At 56.7% G+C, this 15,393-nt stretch overlaps 2 protein-coding genes and 1 long non-coding RNA gene across 3 annotated transcripts in view; 1 reads left to right on the forward strand and 2 right to left on the reverse strand.

Annotated features, from left to right (window-relative positions):
- The window catches only part of LOC116781662 (zinc finger protein 501-like), a 35,434-nt gene extending 32,880 nt beyond the window's left edge, over positions 1 to 2,554 (reverse strand). The window contains exons 1-3 of the mRNA XM_032677345.1: positions 2,501 to 2,554; positions 1,547 to 1,812; positions 1,126 to 1,377 (exon numbers count right to left, since the gene is read on the reverse strand). Coding sequence (XP_032533236.1) covers positions 1,126 to 1,377; positions 1,547 to 1,812; positions 2,501 to 2,554 — 572 coding nt within the window. The remainder of the gene's footprint in view (positions 1 to 1,125; positions 1,378 to 1,546; positions 1,813 to 2,500) is intronic.
- Positions 2,555 to 7,327: 4,773 nt separating this feature from the next.
- Positions 7,328 to 10,626, reverse strand: LOC116781681. The gene is made up of 2 exons (XR_004354937.1): positions 10,592 to 10,626; positions 7,328 to 7,508 (listed from the first exon to the last, which is right to left on the reverse strand). It is a non-coding gene; the product is annotated as an uncharacterized LOC116781681 (long non-coding RNA).
- A 277-nt stretch (positions 10,627 to 10,903) lies between these two features.
- LOC116781663 (zinc finger protein 2 homolog) lies at positions 10,904 to 14,412 on the forward strand. The gene is made up of 3 exons (XM_032677346.1): positions 10,904 to 11,146; positions 11,623 to 11,698; positions 11,886 to 14,412. Exons 1-3 carry the CDS (start codon positions 10,904 to 10,906, stop codon positions 13,307 to 13,309), a joined length of 1,743 nt encoding a protein of 580 aa, XP_032533237.1. The 3' UTR covers positions 13,310 to 14,412.
- Positions 14,413 to 15,393: the final 981 nt, after the last annotated feature.

Consider the following 15,393-nt stretch of genomic DNA (forward strand, 5'->3'; position numbering starts at 1 on the left):
GGCAGGGGGAAGAAACACCCTCAAACCGAGCTGGGGGGGGCTGGGGAATGTGGGGATGATGGGAAAGGGGTGGGAGAGGGGAGAAAAGGGGTGTTGGACAGTGGGCAGAGGGACAGAGGGCAGGGGGTTCCCACATGGGTCCCCCCTGTCCCCCATCACTTGAGCCCTGGAGCGGTTCCCTGGGGCTCTGGGAGGGGGCAGATCCGCACTGGGAATGTCCACTGCTTCTGTAACCCTTTGTGTGCTTGCTCTGGTCACGATTGCCCACAGGTGCCCAACCCCCCTGTCCATCCCTGGGGGGCTGATGGGGGACTCCCCCACCCAGTAACTGGTGCTGCAGCAGCTGTGGGGCAGAGGGGGGTGGGAAAGGGGGGTCCGGGGTGGCCCCCTGAGCTCCCAACCTGCTGGGGGGGCTGAGGGCTGCTGGGGGGGCACCCCCTGACCTGTGTCCCTGCACACACGGGGCTGTTCCAGGTCCTGGGAAAAGCCGAGTGAACGGCCCCGACCGGGAGAGGTTCCTGCCCGGGTACATCTACAACTGGGAGCAGCTCAGGATCTTCAGCAGAGATTTGGGCACCTGGGGGGGGACACCCTGTGTGGGGAGACCCAGGCCAGGCACTGGAACAGCCAAGGGGAGTTCCTGGAGAACAGACAGGATCAGGGGACATGAACTGCTGGCACAACTACGAGAATGTGGCCCCATTTGCCCAGCCTGGGAACCCCCATTTTGGGGTAATCTCCCCCAAATCCTCCCAAATATTCCCCTGAATCCCCAAATGCCCCCAAATCCCAGTAAAATGGTGAGGCTTTAGATGTCTTTGTTGAATGTCTTTGTTTTAAATTTAACAAATCAGCTCTTCCCACTGAATTTCCCAGGTCAGTTTGTGACCCCCTGGATGTTTCTCCCACTGTGTTCACCCGGGTGCCTGCGGGGAACAAGGAGGATGTGGAGACCACCAGCCAGGTGTCTTCCCAACGTGGATGCTCCAATGGGTGATGGAGTTGGAGCAGCAGACAAAGCTCTTCCCACAGTCAAGGCACCTTTAGGGCTTCCCTTACTGGTGGGTCCGTTGGTGTGAGGTCAAGCCAGAGCTCGGGGTGAAGCTCTTCCCACACTCCTCACACTTGTAGGGCCTCTCCCCTGTGTGTGTCCACTGATGCTTGAGGAGATCTGAGCTGGTTTGAAAGCTCTTCCCACACTCAGAACACTTGTAGGGCCGTTCCCTGGTGTGGATCTTCTGGTGGCAGATCAGGCTGGAGCTGTCGCTGAAGCTCTTCCCACATTCCCCACACGTGTAGGGCCTTCCCCCACTGTGGATGTGCTGGTGGTAGATCAGGTGAGAGCTCTGGCTGAAGCTCTTCCCACACTCCCCACACCTGTAAGGGCCTCTCCCCGCTGTGGATGCGCTGGTGGGTGACAAGGTGGGAGTTGCAGTTGAAGCTCTTCCCACAGTGGGTGCAGAGGAAGGGTCTCTCATCTGTGTGAGTCCGCTCATGCAGGAGGAGATTCCCGCTGCTCTGAAACCTCTTCCCACATTCCAAGCACTTGTAGGGCCGTTCTCTGGTGTGGATGATCTGGTGGGTGAGGAGGTGGGAGCTCTGGCGGAAGCTCTTCCCACATTCCCCACACGTGTAGGGCCGTTCTCCCGTGTGGATGTGCTGGTGGGTGGGGAGGGCAAAGCTCTTGATGAAGCTCTTCCCACATTCCAAGCACTTGAAGGGCTTTTTCCTAGTGGGAGGCTGCTCATGGACATCCAGGTCAGGGCTCTGGCTCAAGCTCTGGTCGCCTTCCCGGCACGGGCTGGCTCTTTCCTCCTCAGAGCACCGTGGGCTGGCTTTGGAGCCCCTCCTCCAGGGGGATCTCCAGGCCTTTCCCTCCCCGCTGCCTTCCTGCACCGTGGAGCCCTTCAAAACGACCTCTCCCACCAGGCTCTGCCGGGGGGATTTGTCCTCCGGGCTCTCCGTCCTCAGCTCAGGGCCTGGGGCAGGAAGGAAGAAGGACAGGGAGGGGATTTGCCTCCGGCCCAGAGGGAAGGCCAAGGACATCCCCCCAACTCTGGCCCCGGCAGGACAGCGGCAGCAGCGGGGTTGTCCTGCAGCCGGGGGCCATGCTCAGCTGGGAGATACAGGACAAGACAGGGCAAAGGGGCACTGACTTCCTCCTCACCTGCCTGGGGGTCCTGGGGCATCTTCCTCTTCCTTGCAGCCTCCTCCTCCATTCAGCCAAGGTTTGGGAAGGAGAAATCCTGGTGTGGGGGGAAAAACAAAGTGTGAGTGCATTGGCGTGGGGGTTCCTCCTGCCCAAGTCCATCTCTACATGTTACTGGGCGGCTTCTGGCCAAGAAAACCTCCCAAACCTCCGTCTACCCCAGGATTCCCCAAAGCCGGGGTGTGTGTCCCGTGTCCCCCCCACTCCCCGCCGGGATCCGGCGATCGCCACGTGGCTCCAGGGACCCAACATCCCCCTGCCCATCGCCGGGGCTCTGCCGGCAACCCACACCGGGATCCCGGAAAAGCACTTCTCGGGGATCCCTGATATCCCCCCAGGGGGCATTTGCGGCTCAGCTTTGGAGTCCTGCAGAATCCAAACATCCCCCCGCCCAAAAAAAAAAAATCCCAAAGTGCCCCAAGATATTTGGGGCGAGCTCCCCCTCCCCGGTCACCTGCGGGATGCGGGGGGCGATGCTCCCGGGACGCGGGGGCTGCGAATACAGCGGGCGGTGGATGCACGTGCGTTCTTTCTCCTCCTCCTCCTCCTCCTCCTCCTCCTCCTCCTCCTCCTTCTCCTCCTCCTCCTCCTCTCCCTTCCTCTCCCTCCTCCTCTTTCTCCTCCCCTTTCTCCTCCCCCTCCTATTCCCCCTCCTCTTATTCCCGTTGGAGCTGGGGCAGGTCGGGACGGCGCAGCGCTCGGCTCTTGGCCGCTCCCGCCCGCACTGGGCCCCCGCCGCAGCCGCCACGGCCGGGACGGCGCGGGGGGACCCGGCCTGGGCACCCCCCACCTCCCCTTTCCCCAAATTCCCGTCCCGGGGGCGCTGGGGTCGAGGGGGGACCCTGGGGGGCTCCGGGGGGAGCGCTGGGCGCTGCGGGTCTGGCTGGCAACTGATGAGTCATCAGCGCTGCGCGCTCGGATTGGCTGAGCACTGCTTTGGGGTGGGGCTGCAGGAAAGGGGGTTCTTTGCAGGGGAAGAGATTTGGAGCTGAAGGACTCCAAAGCTGAGCCGCAAATGCCCCTTGCGGGGATCGCGGGGGGTCCGCGGGAGGTGATTTGGTTTTGGGGGTGTCCCGGTGGCGGTTCCCGGCAAAGCCCCGGCGGTGGGCGGGGGGATGCGGGTCCCCCCCCGCGGTGGGGGTTGGTCTTGTAGTAAATGATCCAACTTGCCTAAAATTTTCGTCAGTGGCAGCAGTTGAGCGGGTTTCTTTTCACGGGCTCTTGTCGCTTTGATCTTTAAAGCACCCAAACTCTTTGAGTTTCTCTGGACTGGCTCTGATGAGCTTCCCTAAACAAAGGCCGAGGGAGCTGAAGATTGGACATCTGGGATCTGAAATTCCTGGTCCTTCAAGGACATGTTGGAGGAACCAGAAGGTCCAGAGGGGATTAACAAAGATATTGCAGCCTGAGAGTTGGAGACTCTGTGTCTGAGGAGGAGTGCTAAGAGGACCAAAGAACGTGGACCAAATTAGCCAGTTAAGGATAGAATACTAATTAGAGTCTTAATTAATGAAGATAATTCATTAGTTCATGAATTGGGGTAAATTAGAATCAATGAACATTAATTTCTTTGTTTGTTAAATGTATAAATGTGTGAAAAGTCTGGAAAGGGACACGTGTGGCTGGAATGATTGGCTCCCTGTCTGTGGGCAGAACAAAGCAGTGCCTGGCTCACCAACACTTCCCAGGGGGGTTGGAGGGTTTCATTTCTTCCCAAGGATTTTCAGGGACAATTATTGGTGACCCAGGTGGGACAATGCTGTCGACCCTCCAGGGATTCTGGGACCCTGAGGACTCCAGCGAGCCCTGAAAATATTCTTCTGGGAGATCTCAGTCCCTGGATCTGGTGAGTTCAAAGCAAGATCCCTGGAATTTTATTCAGGCATTCCTGAGCGTATAAAAGGTATACCTAAGCATCCTAGAAATGGAGCTCTATAACAGAATAGAATAGAACTGGGTTGTAAAAGTGATGCTATAACTGTAAAAGGAGTGTGATATTTGGATTCTGAGAAGAAATGGCTATTGACTGAGTGAAAGGGGTGGGTTCCAGGCCCCAGGTGTGGTTGAGGGGGTGGGTTCCAGGCCCCAGGTGTGGTTGAGGGGGTGGGTTCCAGGCCCCAGGTGTGGTTGAGGGGGTGGGTTCCAGGCCCCAGGTGTGGTTGAGGGGGTGGGTTCCAGGCCCCACGTGTGCTTTGCCCACAGATCAGTCGCACACAGAGCTCTTGCCCGTAGAGCTGCTTTGGGGAGGGTTTGCTCAGGTGACTGTGTTTGTCAAACCCAGTGGTCAGTGCTGCAGAAAGTGAAGTGTTTGGGGAGTGTGTGTTACTGGGAGTGTGTGTTATAGTATTAGAATCCTGTCTGACTCAGGGACGCCCATAATGGATATAAAAAAGAAAAAATTCACTTGCTGTAAGAGTGTTAAATGCAGTAGTTTGTTCTTGTGTGAGTTTTAAAGTATTTGGTGCACATTAAATATTTGAAGGAAGGTAAATTGCCACAGCAGCTGTTAAGCTGGGATTGTGTGTTCAGAGCATTCTTTAGTGTCAGCTTTAGTGTTTGCAAGGGTTGGATTTGTGTTAATTGTGCCGATATTCAATTGGTTCTGAGTGAATTAGAGATTCAGTTTGTGGGTTATAATACAGTTTTTCAGTTCCTGTTGTTTTGTCCGAGAAAAGAGAAGTGAACTGAAATCTCTAGATTTGTTCTTTGAACTGAGCAATAGTCAGGGTTTGGGAAGGTGTGGTTTGATGCCAGGGAGCAGCGGCAGCTGGGGAGGTTCCTCCAGCTGCAGGGGAAGGAGGCAGAAATGGTCCCAGTGAGAGAGGAGCAGAAGAAAGGATTTGGGTTTGGAAAGCTCTGGAGGGTTTAGTCTGAGAGCAGGGATTTGGAATGTGCGTGGGGAAGGGACAAACAGGAGCTGCCGCAGCCTGGACTCCCCCCAGGGCTGCTCCCAGTCACTCCTGGTCTCTCCCAGTATATCCCAGTTGCCCCCAGCTGCCCCCCCACCCCGAGCTGCCGTCGGACGCCGCCCCCCAAGATGCTGACGGGGGTCGGGGGCTCCGTGCTGGGGTTCGTCTGCCTGGGCCTGCATGGAATGAAGGGTCCAAGGTGACACTGCAGGGTCTCCTGGAACCAAAGAACCCGGAGACATTTGGGAACCTCCTGCAATCAAGGGACAATTGGGACCCCGCAGGGCCTCCTGGAAAAAAGGGACCCTGAGACACTGTGGCAACTCATGGAATCCAGGGGCCTTTGTGACATGGGGGCCTCGTGGAACCAAAGGAACCTGGAAACATTTTGGAAAGTTGTGGAACCAAGGGACCACTGTGACACTGCAGGGCCTCCTGGAATTAAAGGAACACTGGGACACTGTGGCAGGATGTTCCCCCCTGGAATGGGACCAAGACAATGCCCTATTTGCAAATGTATCAGTGCTGAGCTGAGAGGGGCCCAGGCCAGGCCAGGAGATGTTGGAACCAGTCTGGGTTCAACCCCAAATTAACATCCTGATGATGAGGCAACCCCTGGAGTCCAAGGACTGTCAGTCCATCACTTTATACTATAAAGTTCCAGTCCCCTTTCCCAGGAGCAGGTTCTTCCAACATAACCCTTCTTGGGGTGTATGTTTGGAGATTCCCCCTTGGCTGGAGACCCCCCCAAGGTCACTTCTCGAGGCTGAAAGCAGAGATTTCCCCACAAGTGTTGATCTGGGGGAGTCACATCAATCTCTACTTAATAATTATTTTTTTTTTGCCAGCTTTAGTATAATTTCTTCAACAATCTTATACTATACTACTGGTAGTTTTAGTGTTTATATTGTGTAGCAAATAATTCTGATTAAAATCTTTTGTCTTATCATCTACAATAATGAATAGTTCATTTTATATAAGTATATCTGATTTTCCATCCTTAAAAGCTGCAAGACAAAAGTAGTTCAATCGCAGCTCTGTAATTCCTTAAATTCCAACCATTGGCATAATCTGGCAGCCGCCACCAAAACCCCCCCAAAAAACCCACTTCCTGGGAACTGCTCAATATCCCCCCAAGGGACATTTGGGACTCAGCTCTGGAGTTCCCCAAGCTCCAAACCTTCACCCCCAAAACCTAAAATAAGACTCTTCCAAGATATCTGCGGTGAGCTCCCCATTTCCCCCTCCCCAGAGGTGTTGAGGGGTTGTGGGGGAGCCCTTTGCTGGGGGGTTGGGCTGGACAGACTCCTGGGGCCAGAGAGTTGTCACCACCTTCTCCTGCCTGGGGGGACCTCGGCTCCTGGGGGCTCTTCTGCAGCCACAGAACTTGGAGGGACCCTCCTCTGGATGGGTCCTCCGGGTGTTCCAGGAGCTTTGGGCTCACCCTGGGAGAGACTGGGCTACACTGGGATCATCCTGAGATCATACTGGGAGAGACTGGGTTACACTGGGATCATCCTGAGATCATCCTGAGAGAGACTGAGCCCACACTGGGATCATATGGAGAGTGTCTGTAACCATACTAGGGGTGACTGGGACCATGCTGGGAGAGACTGGGATCACACTGGGACTATACTAGGGGCAACTGTGTTCAACTGGGATCACAGTGGGAGGAACGGGAAGCAACTGAAACCATGTTGGGGGCAATTGGGACCATACTGGGATCACACTGGGAGCAGCTAGGCCTATACTGGGGGACACCGGGATCATGCTGAGGGTGACTGCGATCATCGTAGACTCATACTGGGAGTGACAAGGAGCATCCTGGGGGCAATCAGGATTCTGTTGGGGACAACTGGGATATACTGGGAGCAACAGGGATCATATTGGCAGTGACCGAGACTATGCAAGTGGCAACTGGGTGAAACTGGCAACTGGGAGAAACAGGGAGCAGCTGGGACATGCTGGGGGCAACTGGGATCATACTGCGAGTGACTGGGATCATACTGGGATCATACTGGCAGTGGCTAGGAATATGCTGGGTGCAATTGGGACCCTGATGGGGGCAACTGGAATATACTGGGAGCAACTGAGATCATGCTGGGAGTGACTGGGATCATACTGGGGGGGGACTGCGAGGAACTGGGAGTAAAAAGCATTGTAATGTAAACATACATAGGTATTCTTCCCAAGAACACCAAGGCAGTGGAAGGATTAAAAAAAGGTTTGATTCAGATGCAAGGAATACTTTTTTATGATGCAGCACATCAGACCTTTCAGGGGAAAAAGGCCATGCCCCACCTTCTCCAAGGGTTCTTGTACCTTCCCTCTATCCCCCCCCCTCCCCCGCCCCAGGAGGTCTTGTACATGTCTGCACACATGTCATCTTTCTGTATACCACAGAGAGAGAGAGCTGCTCACACCTTCCCTGCAACTTTCTCTGAAATGCAGGAGGGAAAAAAACCCATCTAACCCATTTCAAAAGGCATTTTGCAGTTTTTCTAAGCAAAACAAGTTCTAGATTTCCGTTACAAATTCTTGCGCGATTGCACCTACCCCTACAAGCATTATACTGGGAGTGACCGGGTTAATACTGGGAGTGACCGGGTTAATACTGGGAGCAAGTGGCCACACACTGTAGGCAACTGGGATCATACTGGGAGTGACTGGAAGCAACTGGGCTCATGCTGGAGTTGACTGGGATCATACTGGTGTTGACAGGAAGCAACTGGGACCATGTCAGGGGCAACTGGAATCACACTGGGAATGACCGGGATCGTACTGGAAGTGACTGGAACTATATTGGGAGGGGCTAGGATCACACTGGGATTACAGGGTGTGTGAACGGAACCTTATGGTGGGTTACTGGGACCTACAGGGCCAGTGCTGGGAACCAACTGGGGACAGATTGGGACCCAGCTGGGATCAACTGGAAGATACTGGAACCATGCTGGGAGGACTGGGACCACAACTGGGGCAAGTGAGATCATTCTGGGAGCAACTGGGCCCATAGTGGGGTCATACTGGGAGTGTCTGGGATGACTGGGACCACACTGGCAGCAAGTAGGATCAACTGGCAGTGACTGGGTCACTGGGGGCAACTTGGCATGCCTGGGCTCTGGGAAGTGCAGGAGGGGCAGGGCAACCCCCCTCCCACTGCTCTGCATTCCCAAAATCCTTGTTCCCAGTTCCCACTCTGGCCCTGACCAGCAGATCTGCTCCAGGATCCCTTTCCCTGGGGGCACTTCCCTGCCCTCTCCCTGCCTTCCTGCCCCTGGAAATCAGCACTTGGGAGCCTCATCCCATCATTCTCTCCTTCTCTTCCCTATTATTACCAAGATCCCCCTGCACCCCCTTTTCCTGGGCACTGGGACCCCTTTCCCAGCCATTCCCCATCATCCCACCTCTCCAAGACCTCAGACTCTCCCTTTTCCTTGACCCTGGCACCCCCTGGACCCCAATCCCTGCCTCTCCCAGTCCCCAACCCCTCCTTTCCTCAACACCCAGGACCCCCTGAACCCCCTTCCTGCACATCCCAGGTCTCCCCACCCAATGAACCACCTTTCCCTGATACTGGAGGCCCCTGGACCCCCCTTTCCTGGGAAACAGGGACACCCTGGACGCCCCCATCCCACCTCTCTCCACCTCTAGTCCTGCCTTTTCTTGACCTTGGGACCCCCCCTGAACCCCCACTACCCAGCACTGTGACCCCCCTGCACCACCTTCCACAGCTCCAGAACCCCAACCCCCCTGCACCCCCTTTCCTGGCCATCCCACCTCTCCTAGCCCCCAGACACTTCCTTTTCCTTGACCCTGGCATCCCTGGACCCCCATTCCTGCCTTTCCCTGAGCCTCTTTCCTTCACACCAGGGACTGCCTGAACCTGCCTTCCCAGACGTCCCAGATGTCCCCACCCAGTGAACCACCTTTCCCTGACACTGGAGGACCCTGGACCCCCCTTTCCTGGGCACAGGGACCCTCTAGACTCAGTCTGGTACCAGTCCCTACATCACCCCCTTTTCTTTGACTTTGGGACCCCCCTTGAGCCCCCATTCCTGGGCACAGGAACCTCCCTGCACCCCCTCACCCAGCTCTGGGACCCTCCTGCACCCCCTCACCCTGTACCAATAACCCCCTACACCTCCTTTCCCTGCCATCCCACCTCTCCCGGCCCCCAGATCCCCCTTTCCCTTGACCCTGGGACCCCCTGGACTCCCATTCCTGCCTTTCCCAAAGTCCAGACCCCCGTGTTTTTAGCACTGGAGGACCCCCTCAACCCCCATTTCTGGCAATTCTGGGTCTCCCTACGCTGTGACCCCCCTTTCCCTGACACTGGGGACCTCTGGACCCCCCTTTCCTGGGCACAGGGTCCCACTTGACACCCCATCCCACCTCTCCAAGTCCCTGCACCCCCTTTTCCTTAGACCTGGGACCCCCGGGAACCCCCTTCCCCAGCACTGTGTCCCCCCTGCACCCCCAAGACTCAGCCCAAAATGACCCTCCCAGCACTACCCCCTCTCTGCTCTCTCCACTTTGGAGGCCCGAGGGTCCCCCCTCTCCTGGATCCCCCTCTCGGGCTCCCAGGGCTCCCCCCTCTCCGTGCTCCGGGCTGGCAACCAAGGGCCTGACCCAGCAACACCGACCCCACCGCGGGGGGGGACCCGCATCCCCCCGCCCACCGCCGGGAACCCACCCCGGGACCCCCAAAAACACCTCCCGGGGACCCCCGATAGCCCCCCGAGGCGCATTTGCGGCTCAGCTTTGGGGTCCTGCAACACCCAAACATCCTCTCCCTCAAAACCCCACAAACCCAGAGCCCCCCCCAGACATTCGGGGCTCGGCTCTCGAGTCCCGCAGCACTTTCTCTCTCCTCTCTTGCCCGGCCCTGTTTCCCAGCTCCGGCCCAGCCCCGCGGCAGCACCGACGCGGCATCCAAGCCCCGGGGCCATTCCCGCTTCCCTTCCCGGCCCTTCCCCGGGCCCAGCCCGGCTCTCCTGTTCTATCCCACCCCCGCACCGAGCTCTGGGGGGCACGGCGGGGATTGGGGGGCTCTGCTGGGCCTGGCGAGCCAGCGCCCGGCAGGACTTTGGGAATGCGGGGGGAGCTCCTGCAAGTGTTGGGGACAAGAAAACACAAGAGCTCCCGACACGGGAGCGGGTCTTTGTTCAGCCTGACGGGAATTCAGAACGAGCAGCGCGGCCCCGACCGCTCGCTCGGGACAGGGGGCTCGGGGGTCCCCTCTCTCCAGGGCCCAAGGGATGGGGACACGAAGGGACCCCAAGGGAAGCCCTTTCCCGCCGTCCCACCTCCCCTCATCCCCCCTCTCCCACCCCTTTCCCCCCGTCCCCCCAAACCCCGGCTCCTTCCCAGCTCCCTTTGGGGGTGACCCACCGCCCCTCGCGCTCAGTTTGCGGGTCCCATCCCCTCTTTTCCCCCTCTCCTTCCCCCTTTCCCACCGTGTCCCCCCGCTCACCCGAGAGCTCCGCGGCCGCAGGGACGGAACAGGAAAAGGCGGAGCGGGAGGAACGGGAGGGGATAAAGCAGGAAAAGGAAACGAGAGAGGATCGCCCCGCCCCGTCCCGCAGGTTCCTGGGAACAAGGAGCTCGTCCCAAAAATCTTGGTTGGTTGGTTCGTTGTTTTTTGTTCATGGCGGGTAGGGGGGTGAATGTTTGGATCTTGCAGGACCCCAAAGTTGAGCCCCAAATGCCCCTCGGGGGGCTATCGGGGGTCCCCGGGAGGTGTTTTTGGGGGTCCCGGGGTGGGTTCCCGGCGGTGGGCGGGGGGATGCGGGTCCCCCCCGCAGTGGGGGTCGGTGATCCCGGGTCAGGCCCCGCCGCCTCCGCTGTCCCGCGGTACCGGCGGGGGGGCTGGGCCGGGGGGGACGGACGGACACGACCCAGCGGGTTTGGGGACCCCTCGGGAGAGCCGGGGGTGCGGGAGGAACCCCGGAGTGGGGAGAGCGGAGCGGGGCGAGAGCGGAGCTGGGGGACCCCCGGCAGCCTGGAGGGGGCGGGATCCCGAAGACAGGTCTCCTGTAAGACTGGAGAAGGAGGGAGCCTGGACAGGGGGACCCCTGAGGCCCCTGGGACAATAGAGTTGAGAAATCAGAGAGGGGGAGACGTCCGGGTTTCCTGGCACCCCAAAACAGAGAGTCAGGGGAGAATAATCCCCTGGGGCAACCCTGCAATTGGTAAGCAGGACTTGGAAGAGAAGGTACCCCCAGGACCTACAGGACCTCCAACAGCACAGAACAGGGGGACCCGCAGAACCCCAAAACTGAGAGTCCAGAGAGGGAGAGCTCCTGGGACTTTTGTTTTCAGCTGAAACTTGTTCTTTTGCAGTTTTGGGGGATTAATCTAAATGTTTCTGAGGTTTCTTAGGCTGAATCTTGAAGTTTTGGAGGTTTTAAGGTCACAAGATGCCTGGTGACTTCTAGGGATGGACTTGGGCAGGAGGAACCCCCAAGCCAATGCACTCACACTTTGTTTTTCCCCCCACACCAGGATTTCTCCTTCCCAAACCTTGGCTGGATGGAGAAGACTGTGAGGAAGAGGAAGGTGCCCCGGGACCCCCAGGCAGGTGAGGAGGAAGTCAGTGCCCCTTTGCCCTGTCTTTCCTGTATCTCCCAGCTGAGCATGGCCCCCGGCTGCAGGACAACCCCGCTGCCGCCGCTGTCCTGCCGGGGCCAGAGTTGGGGGGATGTCCTTGGCCTTCCCTCTGGGCCGGAGGCAAATCCCCTCCCTGTCCTTCTTCCTTCCTGCCCCAGGCCCCGAGCTGAGGACGGAGAGCCCGGAGGACAAATCCCCCCGGCAGAGCCTGGTGGGAGAGGTCGTTTTGAAGGGCTCCACGGTGCAGGAAGGCAGCGGTGAGGGAAAGCCACGAAGATCTCCCAGGAGGAGGGGCTCCAAAGCCAGCCCAGGGTGCTCTGAGGAGGAAAGACCCACCCTGTGCCAGGAAGGCAGCCAGAGCTTGAGCCAGAGCTCTGACCTGGAGGTCCATGAGCAGCTTCACACCAGGGAGAAGCCCTTCAAGTGTTTGGAGTGTGGGAAGTGCTTCAGGCAGAGCTCCCACCTCCTTTCCCACCAGCGCATCCACACTGGAGAACGTCCTTACACATGTGGGAAATGTGGGAAGAGCTTCAGTGACAGCTCTGCCCTGAGCAGACACCAGAAGACCCACACTGAGAAACGGCCCTACAAGTGCTTGGAATGTGGGAAGTGCTTCAGGCAGAGCTCCAACCTCCTCGCCCATCAGCACATCCACACTGGAGAACGTCCCTACACATGTGGGAAATGTGGGAAGAGCTTCAGTGACAACTCCACCCTGAGCAGACACCAGAAGATCCACACTGAGAAACGACCCTACAAGTGCTTGGAATGTGGGAAGAGCTTCAGCGAGAGGTCAACCCTGAGACGACACCAGCATATCCACACTGGAGAGCGGCCCTACAAGTGTGGGAAATGTGAGAAGAGCTTCAGCCGCAGCTCCCACCTGATCATCCACCAGATCATCCACACTGGGGAGCGACCCTTCCAGTGCTTGGAATGTGGGAAAAGCTTCAGTGACAGCTCCTACCTCCTCACCCATCAGAAGATCCACACTGGGGAACGGCCCTACAAGTGTGAGGAATGTGGGAAGAGCTTCATAAAGAGCTCCAATCTCCTCAGCCACCAGCGTATCCACACTGGGGAACAGCCCTACATGTGTGGGGAATGTGGGAAGAGCTTCAGACAGAGTTCCCACCTGATTCACCACCAGCAGATCCATACTGGGGAACGACCCTATCCATGTGAATGTGGGAAGAGCTTCAGCCGCATTTCCAGCCTCCTCACCCACCAGCGGGTGCACAGCGGAGAGCGGCCCTACACGTGCTTGGAATGCAGGAAGAGTTTTAGCGACAGCTCCACCCTCATCCGCCACCAGATGATCCACACTGGGGAACGACCCTACAAGTGTGGGGAATGTGGGAAGAGCTTTCAAACCAGCTCGAATCTCCTCAAGCATCAGCGGACGCACACGGGGGAGAGGCCCTTCCACTGCAGCGACTGCGGGAAGAGCTTCAACCAGAGCTCCCACCTCGTCAGGCACCGGCGCATCCACAGCGGGGAGAGGCCCTACAAGTGTGAGGAGTGTGAAAAGAGCTTCTCCCACAGCTCTACCTTGACCAAACACCAACGGACCCATCACTAAGAGAAGCCCTGCAAGTGCCCTGATTGCAGGAAGAGCTTCGTCCGCTGCTCCAACTCCATCAACCATCAAAGGACCCACGTTGGGCACAGACCTGCTGACCCATGTTCCAGGTGATCCACGCTGGGCACAGACCTGGTGACCCACATTCCAGATGATCCATGCTGGGCAGTGCCTTGGGTTTGCCAGGTTTTGGTAGCAGGGGGGGCTCCAGGGCTGGGTTCTGTGAGCAGCTGCCAGAAACTTCCCCCATGTCCAATGCCTGTCCCAACCCCTGCTGAGGAAGAGGGTGACCCAGGTTCTTGTTAATTGACCCCTTGGGGCAGATTAGAGTGAAAGAACAGTGAATGATTGGTGGTTATAACTATAAATAGTAGAGTTTAGTTTAGAATACTTTGGTTGCCATGTAAAGCAGGTTTGGAGCAGTTTTGGTTCCTGTCTATAGTGATATAAAACATAAAAATAACACTTAAGAAAATGTATAAGGGAAAAGAAAGAATCAGAGTAGAAAGATACAGAGTCACACCCTGAGGATCCAGCACAGACTTGGTTGGTGCAATTCCCACGTCCCTTGGTCCAAGTGATGGTTGAGGTGTTTAACAGTTGGGGGTGAGGGAAGCCCCTGAAACACAAAGTTCAGTGAGTTAATACACGTTCAGGTTCAGAAACACCCATATTCCTCCCCTGGGAGCAGTTTTACACTGTCTGATGTAACCCTGGGGATCACGGGGCACTTTGGGGGTCCTTGATGGTTTGTGGCCCCTTCTCACACATCACCCTGCCTCTCCCATCTGTGGTTGAGCCAGTTGTGGCCCCTGAGAAGGGATGAAAACCTCCAGGCTCCGTGGGAATGTCCCCGTCCTTCCTCAGGGGGAGTTTTCCCCCTGAGCCAGTTGTGTAAGGGAAGACATTGCCCTGATCCAAAGCACTGTCCCCGCTGGCAGGATCTGCTTCTGAGGGGCCTCTTCCCTTCTCTGGCTCCAAACCCAGCCTGTCCTCTTGGGGGGTGGGTGTTCCCCCCCTCTGCCCCTGGGCAGTTCCTTTGCCAGTGGGCAGCAAATGAGGGGGGCTTTGAGAGGAACATGCAGGGCAGAGGTTGGGGCTGAGGTTGGGGGTGGGATGGGCATAACTGGCCTCCAGGATGTGGACCCCCATGAGTCCCCCTTGTGTCACCCCACCGGGGGGCTCCTGAGGGGCCATTTGTTGCCTAAAATTGGCTCTTAAAGAAACCTCTAGGACCCAATTGGTGAGTTTTAGCAGCAGACATTCTTTATCACGATGTGCTGCACGGTCACACACGTCGGGTGCCCTGGGAATCAGTTCCCAAAGTGCACACAGAGGTGTCTCCACTGCAGCTGATATGTCAGCATTACATGATTATTCATTTTTCATTCCCCACATTCCTGTTATGTATTCATGACATTTTCCAACACTTATTAGCATATTTGCATATCCTTATAAGGTCTCTGAGGGGCTTCATCATGAGTCTCTCATGGTCGTCTGTGTCTGGAGCCCCCAAAGTTCTAAGTGACTGCCTTATGAACTTCTTTAAGACAATTCACCTGGTTACAGAGTTACTCAGTATTGCTTGGCTGCTGCCTCAGTTCCTTTCTTCGTTGTTTCATTACTTTGCTTGGTTAGTACCTTTAAATCCCTTGCCTCAGCTCTGTGGAGTTTCTATGGTACATTCTGCTGCAGAAGCTTAGTCCTTGTTACATCTCAAAACTCAAATATCACTCCCCTGTTTTCCTAGGACTTGGCCATTAGGCCAATGTCTCATTATTGAAAGCATACTTTGAACCATAAGTGACTACAACAGCTACATCATTAAATCATAATACAAGATAATACACAAACATGGATTATAATTTTTAAGGTTCAGTCTGTTCGCCTTTCCAATCAAATAGAGCTTTCTTAACTTGAGGATAGTGTGTCCAAGGTCCTTCTTTGCAACTGTAACTGCTGTAAATGGGGTCAACAAAGCCTGGAAAGGGCCTTTCCCCTTTGCCTGAGGGGGCTCAGAGTCCCCCCCATTTGACGTGGACCCAATGGCCAGGCAGGGACAGATAGGCTGGGGCGTCCAATCC

Source organism: Chiroxiphia lanceolata, unplaced genomic scaffold (assembly GCF_009829145.1).
Source record: "Chiroxiphia lanceolata isolate bChiLan1 unplaced genomic scaffold, bChiLan1.pri scaffold_52_arrow_ctg1, whole genome shotgun sequence".
Classification (NCBI taxonomy): Eukaryota; Metazoa; Chordata; class Aves; order Passeriformes; family Pipridae; genus Chiroxiphia; species Chiroxiphia lanceolata.

Excerpts from the sequence above, each read along its gene's own strand:
- LOC116781663 (XM_032677346.1), top strand. The coding sequence starts at position 10,904 with ATGCGGGTCCCCCCCGCAGTGGGGGTCGGTGATCCCGGGTCAGGCCCC. Across the intron at positions 11,147-11,622 it reads GGGCGGGATCCCGAAGACAG|GATTTCTCCTTCCCAAACCT; the intron begins GTCTCCTGTAAG and ends CCCCCACACCAG. Across the intron at positions 11,699-11,885 it reads GCCCCGGGACCCCCAGGCAG|GCCCCGAGCTGAGGACGGAG; the intron begins GTGAGGAGGAAG and ends TTCCTGCCCCAG.